Raw genomic sequence first — 22,828 nt, 5'->3', positions numbered from 1 at the left:
ATATATTTACATATGAACAGCAATATTTGTTTGAAAATATTAGAAGTGAATGGCTAATCATATACCTCTTTAGTTATTTATGGTCATTTCAAACTACATTTGTCGAAAGCCTCATATTTAATTAAATATGTCTGGAGTTCTCGCACATGTTCTTGCAGTTTTAGTTTCCCCCGAGTTCCACAGAAAGAAGGAAGCAAAAACTGACACGCATGGCTACGGTCACAGGAAAAGGGAGTATGAGGCTGGAGTGCACACAGAGGCGGCGCATGGTTTGATTCTGTACAGATCTATAAGCACGGAGATAACTGGAAAGCACTTTAAAGAGGCTATCCTCACATTCTATCTCTCGGTGGAATTAGCCTTTCAGTGTAGCACCGAAGCAGCCGAGGATACACAGAGAGATTGATCGAGCGAAAGCTCAGTCCAAACCGTAGCATGAGGGGTTAGAGGGAGATCAACAGAATGTGGAGTGGTCAGCCTTAGATGGAGAATTTCAGAGTGATAAAGGAGAAGGAGGAAAGACATAAAGCAAGTTAAAATGACCTAATTAAAGAAGAAATTGGAGAAAGAAAGAAGAAAAAAAGTGACGTTTATCTCAGGCACATATTTAGGCATATATGCACAGTGCCTTGCGAAAGTTGTTCACACCACTTGACCTTTTTTACGCTCTGTCTCGCTTCAGTTGCGAGCTTGAATATATTTTCTTGGCTTTTATATCCCACACCAACAAAAAGTAGCACATAATAGTGAAGTGCAAAGAAAATAAAATGTTTAAAAAAGAAAGAAATTGAAAAGTGTGGTTAGTTTTTGTATTTGTTCTTGTTTGCTCTGATGTCCCTGCATAGAATAATTGGCAATGAAGTGTCTTCAGAAGTTAATTAATTTTGTCAGTGGCTTTCATAGTCTTTTTTGGGTGCAGGTGCTCAAGCTGGCAAAAAAAAAGGGTCGTCTTGTGTGGCACATGGAACCGCCGACTCCCTTCACAGTGTGAGATTTATTATAGGCACAAGATGAATGTCATATATATATACTTATTTTAAATTGATAGCAATATGCTGTCTGATTCAGATGTTTAATAGTATCTGCCAGGGGAAAAAAAATCTACTCAAAACAAGGATGCACTTTTAGCAACCAACCTTTAAACTCTAAGTTCATTTTTGTCCAGGCCTGTTTTATTAGTTGATTGTTTTAGGATGATTTTGTTGAACTACATATTACAGTGTCAAAGTTTCATTGGTTAATTTTTTTTTACCAACAATTTTGTCGGTGTGTTTACAACCAGAGGTACATTGGAACCTTTTACATCAAAGAAATTTCATGCATTAGAGCGGCTGCATCCAGGTCCGGTCCTAAATTAAATTGAGAATGCGTGGCTAGACTTAAAAATCAGTGTTTATAGACATCTATCTAACATTGCGCTCCTTAACAAATGAGTGGACTAGACACAAGAAATGACTCAGTAAGGTGGAATATAAACGGACACCACTCTTTCCAGATCTTTATTTGCTAAAAAAAAAAAAAGACACTGGAAAAACAAGGTTAAACATTGGGTATATTAATCCTTCAGCAAGTCTTTGCAATTAAGCATAGCAAGGCAACCCAAATAACTTATCTTCACAAGGAAACATATCCTTTCACAACCGCCATTGTTCTTGGTGGCTGAAAGTGTGTTTGTAGTTCATCACTGAACAGACAGCAGAATCGGCTCCATTCACATTCCGACAGCATAATTCAGCCATCATTCAAACTTTGTGGACAGCAGCAGCAGAAGAACAGCTCCACCAGACAGAGAGTCTTTGGACTGGAATATCACAAATCAAATGCTGTAACCTTTTAGGATGTCTGAGTCTGCACATGCACGCTGAAAACCAATGAAGATTTTTCTCTCGCATTGCCTTTCAATCTCGCCGCTCTCCGTCGTCCCAGCTCTTTCCATATAATTATATTCTTTCTTTCATTCAGATATCTCCATTGTACTGGTTGCTCATGAACTGTGTCTTCGGTGTCTTGCCTTGGGGTCAGCTTGGGTCTTTCTTGCTTACTTAAGTATACTGGTGGGAGAAAAAAAGTAGAAAAACCGTGGTGCAGGCAGTGCCGGTGGCTCCTAACAGCATTTACTCAAATGAAAGTGGCTCTGGGGAGAGTAATTGCACCTGCATGGAAGAAATGCAATGAGTTTCTACATCAGCATTGGGTACTGTTACTTTGTTTTGATGGTTATTTATCAAGAGCAATTGCACTAAAATGTGTGGCGGATTTTCAGCTTCGAGAAAGGACTGGATGTGTGCATTTTGGATGGTGGTAATAACAGATACATTTTCATTTTTTCGGGTTAAGACAGATCCAAATTACAGTTTCTCAGAGTTTCTCTTTCTCTTTTTGAATTCTGCTATTTTTTTTCCCCATGAAATCGCTGTGCCTACAAGCTTTGATTAATTAATCTGACTGTTTTCCAAAACAAAGATCGTATTGAAAGAAGAACCATTTCTTCTACACAATCTACAAATCCTTCACTTGACTCAAAGGCATCCGCACTTTTTGGCGTATTTGAAGTTTGTGTTGTGCTTTCTATTAAAGCACAACACATTTTAATAGAAGAAAAAACTCTAGGCTTTTGTAAAAAAAAAATAAATCTTGAATTAAAAAGCCCATGAATAATTAAAACTCACACTCTGCTAGCTGGTCGTCTAACTGCCTTTATCTCAGTTGGTACCTTCCTCCTTCCAGAAAGCTGTCAAACGCAACGTAGCTTCTCTTCAGGAGTAAGAATCCAACAATGATCTCTAAAATAACTTGAAAGTTAAAATTATTCTGCTGAACCACAGTTCAAAACCAATGTCTGCTTTTGATTGGCTAATTTTCAGTAAATATTTACTTCTTTTTACTTTTGTTAGAATCAAGTTATTTCAGTGACCATTGTGGACTTTTCATTCATTAACAGAGGCTTCCCAACAATTTTATCCATGCCTGTGTCAGGATCTTGGATGGTTTTGGGTTTGATGATTTGTTAGCTGTGTTTTGTCTCAGATGTTATTGATGGCCTTAAGTTTCGGTTTTACTTTGGATCAGTCCGTTCTTACTTATTTTAGTTAGATTACGTTTATTTCCTGCATTTACTTGTTAGATTCATGTTCCTGCTCCCCTGTCACTGTTCCTCCTCCTTGCTCCCCATAAATCTCATGAGTTTTAAACTCTGCTTATTTACATGTCGGTGGATTTTGCAAACCTTTGACAGAGCCTCATGACTTTGCAAATGAGAAGCTGTTCTTTGTTGAAATAAATGCATAGAGCATCAGTCTTGAGCCGTCCTTGGCAGAGGATACGATGGTAATTAAACTGCAGTTTCCTTAGTGGTCTTCCATAGAGACCATCTAATTTTGGCTGGTGCATATATATGTGTATTAGGAGCAGGGAAAATGGTTTGAGCCTGTGTGCACATCATTTAGATGGAATAGCTTCACTTCCATGTTTCTATGCGTGCTTTTGCTCAGCTTAACGTGTATGTGTGACCACCCTTCAGTATTCAAGGACTCAAAAAGGTTTCCTCTTCCTAAAAGCAAATAGTCTTTGTACAACAGACTGTCAAATGGCCCCACTGTGGCCTTGTGCTGACATCTAAAGATCATAAAGGAACCTGGTCTCTCTCATCTGATTACCACAACAATACACACCCACAAGGACATTTTCAAAGAGCTTGTATTCAAGCAAAGAACTTAGAAAAAACACTTCACATAGCACAACAAGCTGCTGGAGCTGTAGAAACGAGTGGGATGCTAAACCAGAGGTCACAGTTTGAACTCGCACACTTGAGCTTGAAAGGACTGTTTGATTAGCTGTTTGTTCAAAGAGTTTGAAAAGTTTAAAGACTGCTTTCTATGCCAAACACCAGACAGTGAAAATGCGTACGTCAGCGAATATGCATCAAACTTCCATCACAATTTAGTCCCAACATATCCCCAACCAGAAGGGGCTTATGGAGCCACCCTGTGTCTCTTAGACTGAGCCCAGCAACTTGAACTTATCGCCACCATTATCAACTTTATACAAGGCGTAATTCTGTCTTTCCATACGCTGCTTCATCCTACTATCACTGCTGAACAAGACACCGAGAAACTTGACCTTCTCTGCTTGGTGTAGTGATTTAACTTTAAAAATGTTGTGAAACAGTTGTAAAAATGTTGTTTATTCATTTATGTTTGTTGCCATGATAGCGAGGCGATAGCTTTTTGAGCCAACCTAATAAACAAAGAATGATGTATTGGTTGTCAGGAGAAAAAGACAACCTATTAACCACTGCAGTTCTACCCTTTTGTTTTTTTTATTATTATTATTATTTCATGACACTGAGGATACAGACTGGGATGCTTCATTTTGTCCGCTATGGTTATTATATTTTTCATCCTTCCTTTGTTTCACATTTATATTCCTATGTGAAAATACTGTGTTGGGGGAAACTAATGCCACTACTGGAAAGTAAAGACTTCCACTATCAACACATTTTAATTCATAGCCTAAATACTCACCCAACGTTTTAGTAAATAACGGCCTTAACAATTTCCAGAACAAGAACCTACTCAAACACATTTGGCTGAGATTCATCATAACTTGGGAGACAGGAATATGTTGTGGCGCAGAGCTGAGGAAGGACACAGGAACATTTCTGTAACATAAAAGTGCCAAAGATCCCAACAACGTTCATCATTCTGAAATGGAAAACTGTAAAATGCCAATGCTCTTCCTAGATCTGGTTGCCCTGCCCAAAGTGAGCAAATCAAATGTCACTTAAAATGTGACCCAGAATTGCTGAAAACTGTTCTAATGAATGTTAAAACCTAAAACTTGAAAGACAAAAAAATAAAATAAAATCTATTGGGCTTTCAAAAACGAAACGGAGACAATTGGATCTTCTCCTGGGTATTTACGTGTGTGATATTGATGTACTTCATCCAGAAATCCCATGTTAGGATAATGGATTATACAAAAGTCACATTCAAAAGAGAAATAACACCAAGGTGATGATTAACCAACCAGACACTGTGGTTGAAGAAAAAGGAGACAAGAAGGCAGGTGTGACTGACAAAGCAATCCCAATGTTAAGAACAAGCAAAAAATAAATAAATATAAATAAATAAAGAATCCCAACGGGAAAGGAGAAAGTTGTTGTGTCAATTGTCATTGATACATTTTAATGTGTGATCCTCAAAAGTGATTTCTGGAGATTCCAGGAACAAACTTTTTCCAGCGCAGTCCTTTTGAAAGCTAACATGCTGCATTAAATTCCAGGTTGAAAACATCAAATGAACTCAGACAAGTGAGAAGTTTAATTCTTTTTTTTTTTTTACAACTTTTTGATGTTCATATTTGCCGATGAAAACAGCGTTTTAATTTTTAGAAGAGAGTTAGTGGAAAAAACTTTTTTAATGACTATTTGTGATGTATTTTTTACGCCACAGGAATCTGGAATTCCAACAGATGTTTGATATAAACATGATATAAAAATCCACGGAAAACGCAGGATGTCTTTCCCATTTGTCACTTTTGTCCTAATTGTTTTCTGTCTTTAAACGTCTCCCACGTACTTGTTTTTCCCTGGCTGTTCTCCTCTCTTTCAGTCTTTATCTCTCTTTGTCAGTCTCACTAACCCAACCCATTCCCCAGAGGTTAATCCTTTTGGTTTCAAATAGAGATAACCATGGCAACAGGCCACAGTTTTCAAGCTTTGGCTCCATCAAACAGCAGCATTGATCAGAATGAAACAGTGTCAGGCAAATGCGAAAAACACACAACAGCCTAGATGTATATCCACGTTTCTGCATTTGTGATGTTTTTGGTTGGAGAGAGAAACATCTCTCTACTTGATAATTTAAATTAATTACAAAGTTTTTTTTTTTAATAATACAAAGGTTCCTGCTAGAACCTTTGTATTTGTGTGTTTCTAGTACACCCATAAATCTGACACACAAGCGAAGAGCGAAACAACAGTGAGGGATGACAAATATGCTTTCCTTTGCTCACTGGGTGCTAATTTTTGCTTCAAAAGACCAATTAATTGGACGCTGGAAACGACTTGTTGTTTGCAAGTTGTGCAAAAAGCGTTTGGGCTATCAGGCCTGAAATACCACATCGATGCAAAACACATTTCATCCATCACAAAATGCTAACGTCAGTGTCCACATTTCTAAAAAGTATACTTTCAAAGAAGCTACATTAATGATAAGGAGATCCTGAAACACCTGAAAACTGAATAAGTATAAAAGCACTTTGCACCAATCTGATGGTCGAATAAACTAAACAACAGATTAAAAACAATGTCCATATTGTTGAGCTAATATGTCAGCACTTTCCTATTTCCCGCACAGAAGCAGAAGAGCTAGATTGTTGTGGTATTTCTGTTTACTTTTCAGTGAAATTTCAACTTTAGATGCAGATTGCTGCCTTTAGGGCATTTGTCGCCAAGCAGACACCGATGGTGTGCATTGCTTCATTAGAAATCATGGTGGAGTGTTTTGGATTTGAAAATTATATCACTAATTTGCATTGCCTTAAAAACCTTTTGGATTTTGCAGTCCCAAAACCCTAAACAGACTTCTCTGTTGAGAACTGAGAACTTTGTTATTACTATGTGCTTTCAAAAATTGTGATTTTCTTTCATGTGTTCTCTGGATTTAATTTCCCCAAAGATTTATTAGTGGACAAACCATTAGCAAAGAAAAGACATAGCACAATAAACTCTTTCTTAATGTTTCCTCAAGAAGCACTTTTATTAATTTTCTCTTTTGCATCCAAGGAGACTTTACCTCTGTGATAATCCAGCGACGGGGCAAGCCTCTTGGTTTATTGCATTTGTGTAATGAAATCTTCTGACACAGACAGCCAGTCAAGAAGCAATTTATTGAAAGGGGAGGAGATGGAAGGGATTAAAAAGGCAGTATGTGAATCAGTTTAGGAGCCGAATTTAACTCACTTTCAATCTGTTCAATTCTTCTGAGCTGAGGTTGCGAGGGGAACATTGTGGAAAATATCAGTCTGACCTTAGAAGTACATTCTGAGTGTGCCCTTGGCAGCCTGTCACTATTATCGGCATCAGCAGCAGTCACATCATGTTTAGCTGATTTTACAGCATTTATTTTTTTCTAAAGTTGTAGATACACACCATTACGTCTCTAAGATGTCTTGCTATGTAGCGTGTGCTTAACAATGAGTACGTTGTAATTTCCACCTATCCACTGCTTCGCCTTTCATAACTGCATCCTTCATCATCTTCAGTAAGTACAATATGTCTCATAAAGGGGACTGTTGGATTTTTATGCATGTTTATACGCTCGTCTCTGTATAGCTGCCATCATTAATAAGTCTTTGTGAACCGCTGTGCAGCGGGTTTTACTGTAACGATGCACACAGCCACACAGATACAGCTCTCTCTTCGGAACGGGTTAACCGGGGTGTGTACCTGTGCCACCAGAAGCAGATACCGCTCCCCTTCTTGCTCCCAGGCCCCATAAATCATTTAGAACGAGGCTAGCCCTGAAGCAGTCTGTCTACCCAGGCAGACACTGTGACATCAGACTGAGGAGGCCTTGAATGACACAGGGACACATTTATCAAACACACGACAGATTTGTTTCAAAATCTCTTCCTTTGAACATTAAGTTTCGTCATTTTCTTAATCTCCTTCCTCCTCCACATTTGTGCGTAGTGGACATTTGTGTTAACTCCTCATACAGACAGACTTTATTGCTGTTTGTTTTATGTTCTATTCTGCATTTCACTGAAAAGTTTCATTGTTTTGACTTGTTTGTAAGTCCTTACAAATTTCACATTTTATTTTTTACTACTGCCTGTTTTTTGCCCCAAGAAAATAGCTCGGGAAAAGACAGTATGAGGCTGTTATTCTGTTGTTTTTGTTGACTAATTGACTGCTCTGCTGCACTTATGCCGCCTCATTCTACGTTTACCATGTCAGCACATGGAACCACCAAAATGCAACACATGCTGACTCAAAACAAATAAAAATACACATGTCTTTTTAATGGCAAGTGTATTATAAAATTGCTTTCTGTGTGTGTATGTGGATTCAGCTGACCTATATACAGAGGAAACATATTTACATGCATTGTGTGAGAACACATAAGCTTTTTCTCCTCGCTTTGTGTAATTCAATTTTTTGTAATTTGCCATTAAGGATTACAAAAGTCATTTCTATTGATTATTGCCATAATAAAAAGCTGATTTTTTTTTTAGACCTTGAGTTTCAATGAATTCTCCAGTGTTAATAAAAGTGGGATAATTCATCTTTTACAATTTGTTGCTTTGCTCATGACTGGTAAAAACACTTTGGGTATTAATTTTTATTAATCACACAGATTTTTTATCCTTTTTGGATTTCTATCCTTTTTGGAAATTACATTCAAGCTGCAGCTTGAATGTAATTTGCTTTTCTGTTTTAGCTGCTTTTCTATGGTGTTTTCTCCCATTTCTTAAAAAAGTGAAACTGAAAACAGCTCCACTCTCTATCCTCTCCTCTCCACCTGTCTGACTCGCCGATATGATTTCACTCTTGTGGACAAAACAAAGGTAGGAGAGCAACGTTTTACATGCAAATATCCACGACTGTAGCAACCCTAAACCTCTGTATGAACAACGATAAACACAGAAGCATCAAAGACATGAGAAGTGATTCCATGTTTTGCCTGTTACATCCTATTTTAGTCGGTTGACAGCCCCATTAAAAAATATTTTGAACTGATTCGTTAACTCGGTTCATTTTTTTAACTTTTAATTAATCGTGATTAACTCACAGCAACCCTGTGATTAATCAGATAAAAAAATTTACATATATGATAATCATAACACATTTTATTTAAAGCGCCTTTTAAAACCCTCGAGGACACTGTACAAAGAAGAGAAAATCAGCATAATAAATGATCAGAAACGTACATGCGTCAAACACTACAGAGAATATGAGGATTTGAAAAGATGAGTTTTGAGGCAGTTTTTAGACTGAGTTAGAGAATCAGTGCTAAGGATAGGTGGCAGCTAATTCCAGAGCTGGGGGAGGCAGAGAAAGAGAAGACTGTGGTCTCCATGGTGCTGAGATGGACAGAGGGGACAGAGGTCAATGGAGGTGAAGGACCAGGAGGGCATGTGACGGGTAAGATGGGGCCAGACGGTGGTGGACGGCCTTGAAAGTAAGGAGGAATAGTAACAGTGTAATTGTTACTGAATGGGAGAAAAATAATGTGAAGGATGGAAGGAGCGGGTTTGGTTGGTGATACAGGCAGCAAAGTTCTGACTATTTGAAGTTCACTGAGAGATATACAATATAGAAACATCTAAAAAAAAAAAAAGAATATTGTTTAAAAGTGCAATATTTCTTGAGACTCATCTCAGAAAGTGAAACTCGTATATTTTAACCTTTTTGTTTCTTGTCATTTCGATTAACCTGGCTCACAGAAAACGAATCCCCAAAATTCAGTGTCTCAGAAAATCAGAATACTGTGAAAAAGGTCATTATTGAAAACTCGTGTTGTCAAACCCTCATCAGCTAATTAAATTAAAACGTATGCAAAGGTTTCCCGACCCTTTAAACAGTCTCTCACTCCGGGTCAGTAGGCTACACCATGATGAAGACTGTTGACTTGACAGATGTCCAGAAGTCATATCAACACCTTTCACAGGGAAGGTAAGCTGGTTTTTCACAGAGTTCTGTATCCAGGTACATGAACAGAAAATTGAGTGGAAGGAAGATGTGTGGTAAGAAAAGGTGCACTAGTGAAATCCATTGCAGAATTTTGAGAGACACTCAATTTTGGGGTTTCTTTACTTGTAAGCCATAATCATTAAAATTCCAAAAAAAAATAAAATAAAAGCTTTAAATAAAAGCTTGATTTTTGGAATCAATCTTAATAGAACTATCTTTTGACTTTATGAGATGACTGGCCAGAAATATTGCACTTTTACGCAAAATTCTCATCATGTAATTTAAGGAATATGCAATGCATAACAACAATATGTAGAACAACATACTGTACAGCAGCGTTTCTCAATTCCGGTCCTCAGGCCCCCCTGCCCTGCATGTTTTAGGTATTTCCCTTCTGACATACACCTGAATTGTATCTTTGGGTGATTAACAGGCTTCTGCAGTACTTGATGGTCATGCAATCGTTTGAATCAGCTGTTCTGGAATAGAGGCACATCTAAAACATGCAGAGCAGGGGGGCCTGAGGACTGGAATTGAGAAGCGCTGCTGTACAGTAAGGGCAAAAATTCAACATAAACACTGTGCACTTATTTTAATATATTTATAGACACACTTGAAGATACTTGAACATATGCTGCATGGGAACTCTAAGCGTATCTTGGAACTTCTGTGCTGTAAGACATGTAGCAGTCATGATCTGCATTAGAATAAGCCTGTGTGTCTGTGTGTGTCTCTGTCTCAAAGATCATCCGTCTGCATTCCAGGTAATTAGACTGGCCAGCAGCTGAGTCCCATTAGCCTTGATTACAGCATTCAGTATGAGGAGAGGGGGAGAGAGGAGAGAGAGAGAGTGTGTGTGTACAGGCTGCAGTTTTAAGACTTTAAGAGGGGTTGTTTGTGTGTGGAATGTTGATGAATAGTTGTGTTGCCAGCACCATGGCACGTGCTTTCTGAGTCGTTTCTGAATAGTTAGCAAATGTTCAAAGAGGCTGTTGTTTCAAGTTATGCAATGCGGAGGGAGGTATAGAAATATTGCATCCGTTCGATCATTAGTTATCAAAATGGGATTATGTTAGGGAGCAAACATTTGTGTGATTTGGTTAAAAGGGTAGTTCACAGAGGAGGGGAATGTCTTTCCTGCTTTCTCAGAAAACGTGAGGATATTTCATTGGATTCTTGACAAGAATGTTTGGGGCTTTGGCTCCATTTCTGCATTCCTATAAGATTACTAGATGCTTATTTAGGAACTGATATCCATTGTGCATCCTGCTATTGTAAGAGCCTTCGTAAATATCCGTTTTCTAACGCTAAGCAGAAAAATTGGCAGATGAACAGAAATAAGACGGCAGTCTGTTTTATAACCTGTAATTGGCAAATTAAAAATCTGGACCCGTGTTAAAGACTCCTAAGATTAAAAGTAGCTTCATCTGACGACATTTTTGGATCATTCTTGAAATTTCTGGAATTCTGCAATTTTTCTCTGAATTTTACCTCGGTAAGATAAAAGTTATTCACAAGATGCCTTAAGGGAACTCATAAAAGTGACGGGTTGGGTTTAGTGAGGAGGATTTTTAGCGAGCCTAAGGGTGTCAGTAGAAGAGATATTCTTCATAAAACCTATAGTGCTGTGCCCACAGCAGGCAATGTGTTTGAATTTTGTGTTCTTTGCTTCAGCGTTTTATGTTGGTTGTTTCGCCTGATCAAACAACTTTGTACAAGCAGGTAATCGCAGCGAATTGCTGACAGCTGAGCGTCCACTTTAATGTCAAGTAGATGACGTAGTCAAAGGACCAGCATGACGAGAGGCCGAGACGAATCAAAACAATGATGAGGATGTAAATGCGGCACAATCAAACGTGTTGATGCCATGTGGCGATTATTGTAATTTTGTCATCGTCATAGCACGCTTTTGTGTGATCTGTTAATTTCTATCAGTTGCCTTCTGTAGGGGTACTTGAGGGTTTTTTTTATGCCTTTTGTTTTGCATATCAACCAGTATGAGCCCCTGGAAAACAGCATCTCCTCGCTCTCAGCAGCTGACTGAAAATCTTAAGCTGACTCCTTGGCAGCAATATTTAGGCTAAGATTGGAGCTCTGTAACAGGACTCAGAATCCTGTGCTTTTTTTTCCCCTCTTAAGTGAACAGACTCTAAATAAGCAGGTGATGCTGACAACACTCTTTAGTGTGGACGTCGTCACTGAGGGGACAGAAAACGACTGATGTTTTCATTATCAGAGACATGTTTCACAGTAAAGCTTGAAGAGTCAAAAAAGTTACACGGAACTTCTAGGGAGGAATCTGTATGGGAAACTAGCTATTCTTCTGTGCATAATTAAGTAAAAATTGACACTTTTTTTGTTTTGTTTTTGGATCATTATCACCATCAATGATTGCCAATGATTAAAAAGAGGTAAGAAATGTATTGCAATGTGAAAACTGAAACCTTACTGTCACCTTTGATCATTTCCACATATCTCACTGATCCCCCCCAAAGAACTCATTCTACCATTCTGAACTTTTTTTGTTTAAAATGTATATATCTATATATATATGTAGAGAGAGAGAGATTAGCGCGACCACATTCCCACAAGAAAGCTACACCATTTCTGCTTGGTTTGCTTTTGTGGTGACTTTGAACACTAAACAAATGCAATAACAACAGAACGTATCATTACAATCAGGCCTGGTTGTTGTTTAATCTATGCATCAATCAACACTGACACAACACAACACAGCAGTCTTTTTTTTTTATTTCGAATCACAACCAAAGATTGGATTGCATAACTTTCTTGGCCTGCTGATTTGTATTCAGCGAAGGGAATGTTTATTTAATTCACCCGTGCAGGGCTGCTTTGTCTGCATGTCGTCCTCCACACTCTCTTCATTTTTCTCTGGGCGTGCATCTCTCTCTTCCCTCTGTATCTGCATCTGACCCCCTTGGATGGTTTCAGCATCTCAGGATGTGGTGATTGATTCCTTCTCTGGACACCTGGAAGACAAACAGCCAGCAGACTGCTTTGCAGCAAGGACTGATTTTTGCCTGGACTTTGTGATGAATTACTGGCCTTTTAATACACACCAAAGACAACATGAGGGGAAGACGAGAAGGGATGAAGCCATGTTGAAACTGTTGAGCTGAAAGAAATAGACGATGGTGTTAAAAAAAAGGGAACATTGCTGCTATATATCGTAAGAACTCTTTGTGTAGTCAGTCACCTGTTCTCTGGACATTATGTGTTACTGTAAAAGACTCTTGCAAAGTTTGAGCATAAAGCATTTGTAGCCTGAGGCTGAAAAATTGAATTCACTGGTTGAACGTTGCCTCCTATTTGGTCAACAGCAGCAACACTTTTTGGAATCATTTATTTAGTCATTGACAACTAGTGAGTGTGATTGAAAAAGTATTTATAGTATATATTTTGCAGCATTAAATTCAATAAAATGTTCCTACACCTTGGATACTGAAATATGTGATCTCAAACTAGGTATCATAGTTTTGTTTTTGTTTTTTTGGTTTTATTGCAAAACTGTTTTCAATGTTTGTACCAAATCAATATTGACAGAAATATGCATGAAGGGTATTCTGCACAGTAGTGAACCATGGTTTAGTGACCACAGCCCTCTGACACTCTCTTCGTGTAATCCCAAAATAAAAAAAAGGTAAAAGAAATTTGCCAGTTTTAACACGTTAACATAATGAAATAAGTTTTTTTTTTCTCTCTCTCTCTCTCTCTCGCTCTCTCTCTCTTTTTTTAAGCTTTAGGGAAAATGTCTTTACATTAGTCAAACCATTGTATCCAAGAACTGTTTGGTCTAACATCTAAATACATGTGAACAAGGGTTGATTCTAAACCAATACAGAAAGCACACAAACAAACCAGCAGCCTTTCACGATAGCAGACAAATGAGCAGCGGTTGAAACAAGAGTCTATTAAATCCAAACCATGTTGTTATAAAAACCACTCAGTTTAGGCTGCTCAGGAACAAAACAAGCATTGCACATCAAATTACCAGAAACTTGGTCGGTTGTGAAAGCATGCTGATTACTGTCCAAAAACAAACAATGCAATTAGTTCTGACATAACGGTTAAAGGAAAAGAACAAAACAAACACAACAATCAAATAAATCACCGTTTGATCACAAATCAAACTGATCATCATGACGTGAAATCATGAAGTCAATAGTTTTGTTTCTTATGGGGTCACTATCTGATCTTCTAATCTATAAGAACCTCCTCAGTGTAGGAGTCTTAACTTCACATGTTCATTTCTGAGTGGACTCTGCTGACTCTACAATGGGAAGTATGTACATCCTCAGCTGTGATTGGAAGACCCTAATCCAATAGAAGGCTTTCTCAAATGTTTGATGATAAATAACCAGCTATTGGAAGGACACAGAGGGTTTATTTTACATTACATTGTGAATGGGTGATTGACTGAATGTAGTGTGAACCATTTGAGGGTCCTCTGGGCTTCATAAAGCCCTAATCAAGTACAGGCCCTTCACCATTTTTACCAATGAGACCTAAAACAATGTACAATCATCCAAACCCTGAAGTTGAGAAAAGGTTTGGAAATATCGTATTCCATAATCACTTTTCCTTTTTCCCCAAAACTTATCCAGATCTTGAAGATGGTTAAAGAAAAGTCCAGAGTTTTCAAGAGTCAGTAAGAATTTTGTATGATAAAAAAAAAAAAATTATCAACATTTTCTCAAACAAAGCTCAGTGAAGAAGCTTTACTTTTAAGTGACAGAAATTGAGAGGCTGCAAGATGCCCTAGGGTTATGCTGTTTATCAGGATAATACCTGCTCTGTTATCCACTTTTATTTTTAACTAATTAAGCTGCCAATGTATTATGTTCATAATGATTTTTAATAGAGCAGGATTAGGTAAAAAAAATAAAAATAAAAAATTTTCCTCGGAATTAGTCATTTGCTAAAATAGATTAAAAAAAAAAAGAAAATCTCTTTGTCCTTCCCTTCAGACATAGCCAAAATAACCAAACATTGAATTTTGAGTGTACTAGTGGATGTTTTCAGCCCCGAAATTCAAGAGTCAGTAAGTATTTTGTATGGTAAAACAAAAACAAAAAAACAAACAAACAAAAAACATACACTGTGTATGTTTGTAGGTGATGAAGTGACATCACCCCCAGATGTCTATTTTTACAACATGGTAGCTTCACTGTAAAACTAATTTCTGTCTGTTCCATTTTTGTTTTTCTCATGAAAATATTGCACAAAGCCATGTCTACTGACTTTAAATAAAATGGCTTTTGTTCCATGCCTATTGCACAATTCATCGTTGCCATGGTGACACAAACATGAGGATCTGTACTGTCAAAAAAAAACAAAAAAAACAAATGGGTGAAGTGGCTCAAGATGAAATGTATTCAGTGTCTGGTGTTGATTCCACCAACATGGTAGTCATCATGAAGATAAGGGATAAAGTGTATATCTCCACAGTTAATGACACCCCCGGGATTTGGGGGGTTAGCCTTCATAAAGTATTTATGATATGTTCATTAAGTATTGATTAAGCCGTTAGGAAGCGTTTAGACACCCAGACAATCCTTATGAAAGATTAGAACTTGGCTTGAGGATGAGGAACCCATAAGAATGAGAAATGCAGATAGAGAAGAAGGCTGCTGTGAGAGAGAGATGTAAATGAAGGAAAATAAAGATGAGTGTGGTGTGCAGACGTGCAGGAAGGGAAAGAATGAGGGGACACATAGATTAGGAAGAGAATGAGAAGTGTGAGGAGGGAAAAGTTCGCCTCTTTAAATATTAACTAAGCATTCAGATAGTGTTTTAGTCAGCAAGGCTACCATTAAGGGAGATTAGGTTTTAATCTTAGCGGGAGTAGGTTTGAATAGCAAGTAAGACGAAAAAGGAAATGAATATGAATGAATTCAAGTTTGGAGGAACACAGGGTAGAGGGAAGAGGTGGGCAGAGGGAGGCCAAAGTCAAGAGAGATTCAGACGTAGCAACAAGGAAACGTGGAAGAATATGAATGTTTCAAAGTAGAAATAAGAAGCAAACTCATACTGTAATGAATGGGAAGTGTTTTCCATAATCGCCGACTCCCTCTCTCTGAAAGCGCTCTGGCGCTTTCTTTCTAAGCTTCTCCGTTCACTTTGCTGTACCTGCTCATTCCTGGCAGTGCTGCGATAGGGCTGAGGTTTCCAATTTGAAGGGTTTCTACTTGAGACGCAGAAAGGCTAAGAAATGGGATTTTCAAGTACTGTCTCGCCCCGCATGCATGCATGCTGGCGTGCAAACAAAGCTGGCATTTTCGGTCGGTGTTTAATCACTGCTTTGCCCTCGGTTTACCCTCTATCATCAGCAGGTGTTGCCGGGTGGCGGGGTAACTAGGAGGTAGCGGGATAAGAGGCGCACACCTTCTACAGTAATGCAGAATTGAGGTTTAATGGGGCTGAAAACACTAGCTGACTGGTTGGCTGGCAGGCCAAACACAGTAAAAGGAGAGGCACAGTTGGTGTGAAGCTGTTTCCAGAGCATGACAGATGTTGCAAAGAGAGAGACAGAGTGACAAAGAAACAGAGCCAGAAAGGGGACGACAGCGTTGGAGAGAGAGAGAGTGACTCATCTGCAACACCTGCCGAGCGAGAGATCACCGTCAGATAACTTTGTGCAAACAGCAACTTTAACCAAAGTCAAGAAGAGTTCTTTTACAAGTGGATGTGTCTTTCAGGTTTCTGTCACCCGTTTTCACACCAAAGGTGAAATAAACAGCAGTGAGTTTAAAGCCTATTTGAAGCTTAAATAAGGGTTTTATTCTCAGAGATTTCATGAAACATTTGCAGCTTTATGCTCTGTTTGACTTGCCTTGGGATGTCTGAACGTGGATCTGGGAATAAAATATCAAAAGCTAAGTTAAGCAGATTTTAGTTCCGAGTTGTAAAAAATGACTTGCATTCTGCAAGTCTGTAAAGTTTGACCTGTCAGTTTCAGTTCAAGCCTAGTGTGTGATTGTTTCTTCTTTCTTTCTGAGCAGGTTGTGGTCATCCAACAACCAAATCAGAATTCCAACTTTAGGGGAAACTTTTTGTGTACTTTTTGTTAAAATATGAAATGTTTTGAGATCCACTCATCCACACTAATCGAGAAAAGTAACAATTTAAAACAACTGTATTGCAGTTGATTCTCGCTTGCATTTCCATTTTTTTTTCTGTGATTTTCTTTGACAATTCTCGTCCTTGCAGTTTTGTTCCTGCGTAGTGCACCAAAACAGAGTTTCATCTATCATGCCAACCATGCTTTGATTCATAACCTGCAGGGAGATGTTTTGTACCCATGTTGACGAAATATGGAAAGTAATTTTCTGTAATCTACTTATTGTCTCGGAAACGTGAGTGTGTGACTCCGGGTGATGTCTACCAGCAGAAAGTCAATTTGAGTTATTTTGGTCTAATAAGGGTTCATCACCCATCATATTTTAAAACACCAAAATTTCCCCCAAAATGGGTCAGAACCAAAATCAATGGGAGTGGTGTTGTACAGTTTTTCTTGGGAAACATGATTGGGTAAAATTGCACATAAGGGGGAAGAGAGTAAGGGGCAAAAAAAAAAAAAAAGCGAAATGCAGGTGTGAATTAGCAAAGAGGTGAAATGGAACAAAGCGAGTTCAGGGTGTATTTCCTTGTAACACTTGTGCTTACTCTATTTGACCATTTCACTACTTGTTCATCTTCTCAACCAGAAGATGTTCACTCATCAGTCACTCCATTAGTAAATATCTCCCTTATAAAAAACTAAAAATATCTTTTAACTCTTCTTATCACAATTCATGCTGCATATTCCCAGCTTGTTTCTGCTGTTATTTCCTATGCATTTGTCTTGTAGTGAACTGTGTTTCTCATTGCATTTTGCAACACCTTCCAGTACATCTATGGTAATGCCACACAGTTGTCGTAAGAAAGCATAATAAGGACTACATTTTATATTTGGTGCTATTTAATGTATTTGTTTTTGCATGTTAGTTAAGGAATAAAATCTGCTGAGGTTGGTACCAATCTGTGCATAAAACCAGCAGTTTAGTCTGGTTATTTGTTTCTGTTGCTGACCTGGATTTATCCAATCAGATTTGTTCTGCTTGTTTTTGGTTTCTTTTCCTAAGTTCCCCTAGAGGAGTGCTGTCATAGAAGACATTTTAGGAGGGTTTTTTTTTTGTCCCCCCCCCACAAATTTCTTTTGCTGTGAAGCTTTTTTTTTTAGAAAAAAAGTTTCTGTTCTTGTTCAAGAATGAGCAAATTGATCCCAAACACTGTGCCCCGGTGTCCTCCTGGTTGACATTTCACCTCGTGACTCTGTCCCAGAAACATTTTAATAAGGACCGAGTTGGAAAGCGTTGAAACCTGATTCACTTTAATCATGCAAGATGATCCAAGAATGATTTCAGTGACGTAACCCTTTCATGAAGATGATGATTCTGAGACCAGTGACAGATTCCACAGCTGTTACACTCGACTCCTTTGATGTTCCTTCTTTCATGTGTCCCCCTGCTTGTCTTAATGTGACACATAAGCATGTACGCAAACCCAACAGCTAACATTCAAAGCCTGTTGCCCATATGTGAAGACAACCTCCCCAGTCATTAGGTTGGAAACTGACAAATGAAAAATCCTTGTCTGCCGCGCACCTTGCACGTAGATTTTCAGAATCCAAATGAAAAGGTGATTTCAGAATTTTCCACCTGGGCTGTTCTGCCTGCACTGACTCAATTCTTACACGGACGGCTTTGGTCGCAGTCTTCTCGGCTTTGAGCTCACTCCCTTCAAACATCTATCAATCCTCCATTTATGAAAGCAATATTTGGGTGCTAAGGGAGCCTAAAGGGTCTTTATTTTTTATGTCACAGAAGCAGAAGGTGTTCACATAGCAGGACGCATATGTCACACCCACATAGCGTGTTTTCCTAATGACTTCAGTTAAATTTAATTATCTTACCTTGTGTCTCATATCCTGCATTTTTATAATAAGTGAAGGTAACTTAGCTACATGATTGTGCGGTAAAATAGCATTGTGTGCCTGAAAAATACGTAATAATGCCCCTTTAATCCTATATTCCTTTATGTCTGTTGTCATTTTCAGTATGTTTGGGATTGCAAGGTATTATCGTATAACAAATGTTTTTATATACAGTTATAATTTTCACCAATAATAATAATAATCGGACACTCAGTTTCTTTAGACCTGTGTGTCTTTCTTGCTTTTAGGAAACTGTGAAGTGATTTATTGGAAGCGTGTCTTTGTAATTTATGGAACATGCATTTACTCTTTCCTTTCTCTGCAGCAGGTTGCATATCAAACCATCGTTGCCGTACAACCTTTCCATGCAACCCATCCCCCTTTAATCGAGAAACACCAAACGGAGACGTTTTGGCCTTTTGCAGACAGTCATTTGCATTGAGATCTGTCTGTTGTGATTTGAGTTCTTTGTACATTTATTTTGAGGTTTTTCTGTGTCTGGTTCTGTTTCCTGATAGTCTCTGTGTTGTCCTGTCTCCCCTGTTGATTGTGCCCAGCTGTTTCTAGTTCCTGTGATTACCTTCCCCGTGTATTTAGTCCCTCTTCTTGTCTGTGTTCCTTGTCGGATCCTCGTCGAGCGTCGTCGTCTAATTTTGTTCTGTTTCCGTGCGTTCTCTGCCAGTCTCCTTGTTCCTGTGTTCCTGAGTTTTCATTATTAAAATATTCACTTTCTTCATAGCCTGGACTCCTGCGTTCGTTCTCACCACTTCCCAACACCGCCCTGTGACACTGTCAGACAGAAAAACCAAACAATATCAGTATACACATCTTAACCCACTGAGTGACACACCAGAGGGAGGCCCCCCACTTACCGCATGAAGATTTACTTCAACTTTGATAGCATTTCTTCATCCATAGGGGTTTTCCTTCTTGCTTCAGGGGTTTTGGAGTGTGGGGTTAGTGTAATGCATTTTCAAAACAGTTTCCACTCCTCTTAGGAGTATGCCTCTTGGGTTTAATTTGCTGCTATTTTTCTGTGAAATATTCAGTCATAAATATGGAAATAAACAATGCATCTGTCAGTGGATCAAACAGCAATCAAATAAGTTTTTATTTTAATTTTTATTGCCTTATATTTTTGAAAGGAAGAAATACATAAAGTGCCACAACATTGTAACAATTCTTTGTTTCTCTGCAGTCAGTTAATGGTGTTTACACAATAAATGTAAAATTTATTTTCTAATGAAACTGTCAGGGTCCTTCCATTGTTCTGAAATATTATTTTTTGTATAGTAATTCACCTGCAGTTTTTTTTTCTACGTTTTCTTCAAGGTGACTGGGTCAAATTTGTCTATATTTTTTGTTTAATTCTTTGCATTAAGATTGATATTAAACACTCCATCCTTGTCTTTCACTGTCTCTCCACAGCAACAGGAGCAGGACCCCACAAACCTCTACATTTCCAACCTGCCGGTGTCGATGGATGAGCAGGAGCTGGAAAACATGCTGAAGCCCTTTGGTCATGTTATTTCCACGCGGATACTGAGAGACGCCAACGGTCTGAGCAGAGGAGTCGGCTTTGCTAGGTGCATACACAGTGAAATGGAAAAACGCCTCACTCCGAGAGTCCTATAAAATTGAAATTTCGTTTGTTTTTCTAGCATGTCGGAAATGAAGGTTATTCGTTTCATTTATTGGTGCAAAGTCAATTTGTTAGTGCAGTCGACTGGGCTCCCACACATCATGTAACTATGTCTTCATTGAGTGTAAACTGGTTGGGCTAATTACTTTTAACTTTTTAAATTTATTTGTTTTTATTTATTTTTTTTAGCTGATTTCATTGCAAAACACAATATTTTTTGTACAGTAACCAAGCCTTGGCATATTGGGTTTTTGTATGTAAATGTCTGCAAATGAGAAAAAACAGTATTCATAACTTTGGTCAGAGATTGAACCTGTACGCTAAGAAAGTGCAACTATTTGAGAAATGTGGTCATTAACTGCATGTTGTGTGAAAACGACACAAGACCTGACAACCGCAGGGCCTCCGCAAACTAATGTCGTGCTAATTGTGTTTGGAGTTTTGAAAAGGTGGTTGCAGGTTGGACATGTGCTTCCTAGTAACTGGGGAAACAAATACCAAACGCTACAATAACCACTTTTGCTATAGAAGTTACAAGATAAGCAATTTGCAACCAAATGACTTGGAGCTCCAACAATAAAAAAAAAGGGAAATTCCACCTCTTTCTACCTCAAACCCTTTTGTCCCCTGTGTGTGTGCATGTGTGGTCCTCTCAGTTACACCGTAGAGTGTGCCAGTGATTAGAATGCAGTCAAGTATGTATTCTGGGTCACTGACTGTACAAAGAAAACCCAAGACCCTCACAGAGACATACATACCCACATCCTAAACTCCCCCCTCGCCACTCTCAGTCTGTGCCCTCTGTCACCGTCTTTCTCCTCTGCTCAAACACACACACACACACACACGCGCACATTGACACACTGGCTTTTGCTTGCCAAGCAGGCAATTAGTCATTGAGCTGTGATTGGGTGAGCAGAGCTGAATAGGGGCAGACAAAGAGGACATGACACACAACAGATCAGACTGAAAGGAGCTTTTAAACTGGGACAAAGGGGAGGAAACCCCATAGAAAACAGACACACACACGCACGTACGCACACATTTTTCACAGGCAGAGAAAGACACCTAAGCACTAATCCTTTAACTGGCAAGCGTTTACACACTTACTGAAATGTAGGACGCTTTTGCATGCGCTCGTAGCCGCATACGACGCATTCACTTTTGATGAGCCATGAAATCTTTCGTGCTTCCTCTCACCTAAACAAAATCCAAAATCACCGTTCTTTCTCTCCGTTGCAGGATGGAGTCGACGGAGAAGTGCGACGTGGTGATCCAGAATTTCAACGGCAAATTTCTGAAAACCCCTCCAGGCATGACAGGTAGGTGCAAACTGAGAGAATAGAATACGCTTACACTTACAGACTACGTTGAATTATATTCGCCGTTGTGTTTACTCAACACATTTTGGTTCTTATTAGTGGTTACCCTTGCACTACTCTCCCCTCACTGTACAAGCAGGAATGTTTTCTTGTTTTCAAGGTGCTCTATTTTGTTTAAATAAATAAAAAATGTGACATCAAAATTCCAATTGCTACACTTGGACTTTCCTTCAAGCCCTCATTTATTGAATTTATAAAGACCTTTAGTTTTCCAGGCACCCAGTGTCTATGGAGGAAGCATGTTTTTATCAGTTTTCAGTTTTAGCAATTGTCTGAGCATAAAACTACACAAGTGTGACTGATCACACATCATTATCTCCGCTCTCTTTGCTTCCGACTCTTTAGGCCTCCTTGAGTTAATTTGGTATGAGGATTTGTGTGATTAGTCTTTGCTCTGCAGAAAAGGGAAAAGGGAAAAAAAAAAAGATATTCTGAGACTAACCCTTGCTTAGGCACATGTGCACACCCAGACTGACATCGCTTAAAGCAAACAATCTGCTTGTGATTGTCCCCAAAGTAATTGGATAAAGAAGCTTGTTTTCTTTGAAGTGCACAAAACGAGCCAACAGCATGCAACGGATATGGAGAAAATGAGGGGACACGAAAAAGAAAGTGGCAGAATTTGAAAGAAGAAGAAGTGAATATACAGAAAAATAAAACATGGAGCAAGAAATAAATTGAAAGAAGAGCAGTTTCCCGGCAGCATCATTTGTGTTTGGAGCTGATTATCATTGATTAAAAAAAAGCTCAGAGTTGGAGGTTCTGGTTCCACTTCATTTTAATAAAACACTTGTAAGGAAAACAAGAAAAGCTCACACAAGTATAAGCATATTGAATAAGCGGTTAAAGATATCATAATCTTATTCTTTTATGTATTGTGTCTGCAATGCATCTCTCCAGTCTTTCTGATGGGTTTACTTGCTCTCTTCTGTCGCTGTCTTTAGGCCATACACTGATCAAAGAGTTGAGAAACTTATGAGAGAAATACCTGATTGGAAATCCTAAAAAACACAATGTGTCCGTACAAATTCCAAGACTATCCACCGAGAGCAATTCGGTATAGAAAAAAAAAAGAATAAAGTGATATTAGGCAAGGCAAGTCTATTTGC

The 22,828-nt window shown here is 38.6% G+C and overlaps 1 protein-coding gene across 4 annotated transcripts in view; it reads left to right on the top strand.

Annotated features, from left to right (window-relative positions):
• Positions 1–22,828, top strand: part of LOC103133844 (RNA-binding motif, single-stranded-interacting protein 3) — a 139,929-nt gene that overhangs the window by 90,853 nt on the left and 26,248 nt on the right. For all 4 annotated transcript variants that reach the window (XM_007546064.2, XM_007545986.2, XM_007545902.2 and 1 more), the window contains 2 exons: positions 20,124–20,281; positions 21,580–21,659. In XM_007546064.2, the coding sequence (XP_007546126.1) occupies positions 20,124–20,281; positions 21,580–21,659 (238 nt within the window). The remainder of the gene's footprint in view (positions 1–20,123; positions 20,282–21,579; positions 21,660–22,828) is intronic.

Source organism: Poecilia formosa, unplaced genomic scaffold, assembly GCF_000485575.1.
Source record: "Poecilia formosa unplaced genomic scaffold, Poecilia_formosa-5.1.2 Scaffold0, whole genome shotgun sequence".
Lineage (NCBI taxonomy): Eukaryota > Metazoa > Chordata > Actinopteri > Cyprinodontiformes > Poeciliidae > Poecilia > Poecilia formosa.
This window is presented reverse-complemented; position numbering and strand designations above follow the sequence as displayed.